This window comes from Apteryx rowi, unplaced genomic scaffold, assembly GCF_003343035.1.
Source record: "Apteryx rowi isolate R43461 unplaced genomic scaffold, aptRow1 scaffold_1444, whole genome shotgun sequence".
NCBI lineage: Eukaryota > Metazoa > Chordata > Aves > Apterygiformes > Apterygidae > Apteryx > Apteryx rowi.
Window position 1 is genome coordinate 5,249 of NW_020447691.1, and position 1,771 is coordinate 7,019.

Below are 1,771 nucleotides of genomic sequence, written 5' to 3' on the forward strand. Positions count from 1 at the left end.
GGATTTTGGGGGGCTCTGTGGGGCTTCAGCATGCTGAGATTTATGGGGTTTTGGGGGGCTCTGTGGGGCTCCAGTATGCTGGGACGTATGGGATTTTGGGGGGCTCCGGCTGCCTCCAGGACCCTGCACCCCGCAGGGTCCGGGGCACCCTGCTCTCAGGGGGGGCCCCCACTGACACCCCGCACCCCGCAGGGCCAGGCCGCGCCGGACCCCCGGAGGCCGCGGCCGGACCCCCCGAGGCCACCCCGGAGGCCGCTCGGGGTCCTCCGGAGGCCGAGCCGGAGCCGGAGCTGGAGACGCTGCTGCTGCAGGGCGCCGAGGCGGAGGAGGTGGCGCGGCCGCTGAGCCCCACGCGCCTCCAGCCCCTGCTGCCGCCCGAGGCGCAGAAGGTGCCCGAGTTCGAGGAGGTGGCGCGGGTGCTGGCCGAGATGCCGCGGCCCCTCAAGCGCCGCGGCTCCATGGAGCAGAGCCCCGGGCCGGCGCTGCCGCCCACCCACAAGAAGCAGTACCAGCAGCTCATCACCCGCCTCTTCCACCACCGGCCCCGCAAGGACGAGCCCGCGGCGCCCGAGCCGCCGCCCGAGCTGCCGCCCGGCGCCGAGACGGCGCCCGAAGCCAAGGCGGCCGCGGCCGTCCCGCCGGCGGCCCCGCGCCAGAGCCCTCCTCCGTCCCTCCTGGCCTTCCCGGAGCCGCCCGGCAGCCCCCTGCCCAGCCCGGTAAGTGCCAGAGGTGTCCGCTCTTGTTGCGTGGCGTCTCCGGAGGTGTCGCGGGGTGTCCCGGGTCCTTTGGAGCCTCGCTGGAGTGCCGGGATGGAGTCTCCCGGTGTCCCAGGGTGCCAGGTCGTGCCTGGTGTCCCCAAAGGTGCCAAGCGGAGGTGCCAGGTAGTGTCTGGTGACCCCGAGGTGCCTGGTGGTGCCCAATGTCCCTAATGGTCCCTTCCAGTGTCCCTAGAGGTGCCAGGCAGTTCCTGGTGACCCCGAGGTGCCTGGTGGTGCCCAATGTCCCCCATGGTCCCTTCCAGTGTCCCTAGAGGTGCCAGGCAGTTCCTGCTGACCCGGAGGTGCCTGGTGGTGCCCAATGTCCCCCATGGTCCCTCATAGTGTCCCTGGAGGTGCCTAGTAACCCCAAGGTGCCTGGTGGTGCTCAGTGTCCCCAATGGTCCCTCATAGTGTCCCTGGAGGTGCCAGGCAGTTCCTGGTGACCCTGAGGTGCCTGGTGGTGCCCGGTGTCCCCAATGGTCCCTCTCAATGTCCCTAGAGATGCCAGGCGGTGCCTGTCACTCTCAGAGGTGCCCCTGAGGTTCCCCTGGGTGCCCTATGGGTCCCCTCTGGGTGCCAGGTGATGCCTGGTGCTCTCAGAGGTGTCCCCAAGGCCCCCCTGGGTCCTCCTGAGGTCTCTCTGGGTGTCCTATGGGTACTAAGTGCCTCAGGAGGTGTCCCTAAGGTCCCTTCTCGGGTATCCTATGGTCCTGGGTGCCCTGGGAGGTGTCACCGAGGTCTCCCCAAGGTACCCTATGGTGCTTGCTGCCCCAGGAGGGTGCCTCCAGGCTCACCTTCAGGTGCCCTATGGTGCCAGGTGGCCCGGTAGGTGTTCCCAAGGTCCTCCTCTGGTGCCAGGTGCCCCAGGAGGTGTCCCTGAGGTTCCTTCTCAGGTGTCCTATGCTGCCGGATGCTCCGGGAGGTGTCACTGAGGCCCTTCCCTGGTCCTTGCTTCCTTGGGAGGTGTCACCAAGGTCCTCCCTAGGTGCCCTATGGTGCCAGGTGCCCCAGGA

General features: G+C 68.9%; 1 protein-coding gene across 1 annotated transcript in view; it reads left to right on the forward strand.

Annotated features, from left to right (window-relative positions):
• The window catches only part of LOC112962241 (relA-associated inhibitor-like), a 13,448-nt gene that overhangs the window by 4,391 nt on the left and 7,286 nt on the right, over positions 1-1,771 (forward strand). Inside the window, exon 7 of the mRNA XM_026058228.1 lies at positions 193-716. Within this exon, the coding sequence (XP_025914013.1) occupies positions 193-716 (524 nt within the window). The remainder of the gene's footprint in view (positions 1-192; positions 717-1,771) is intronic.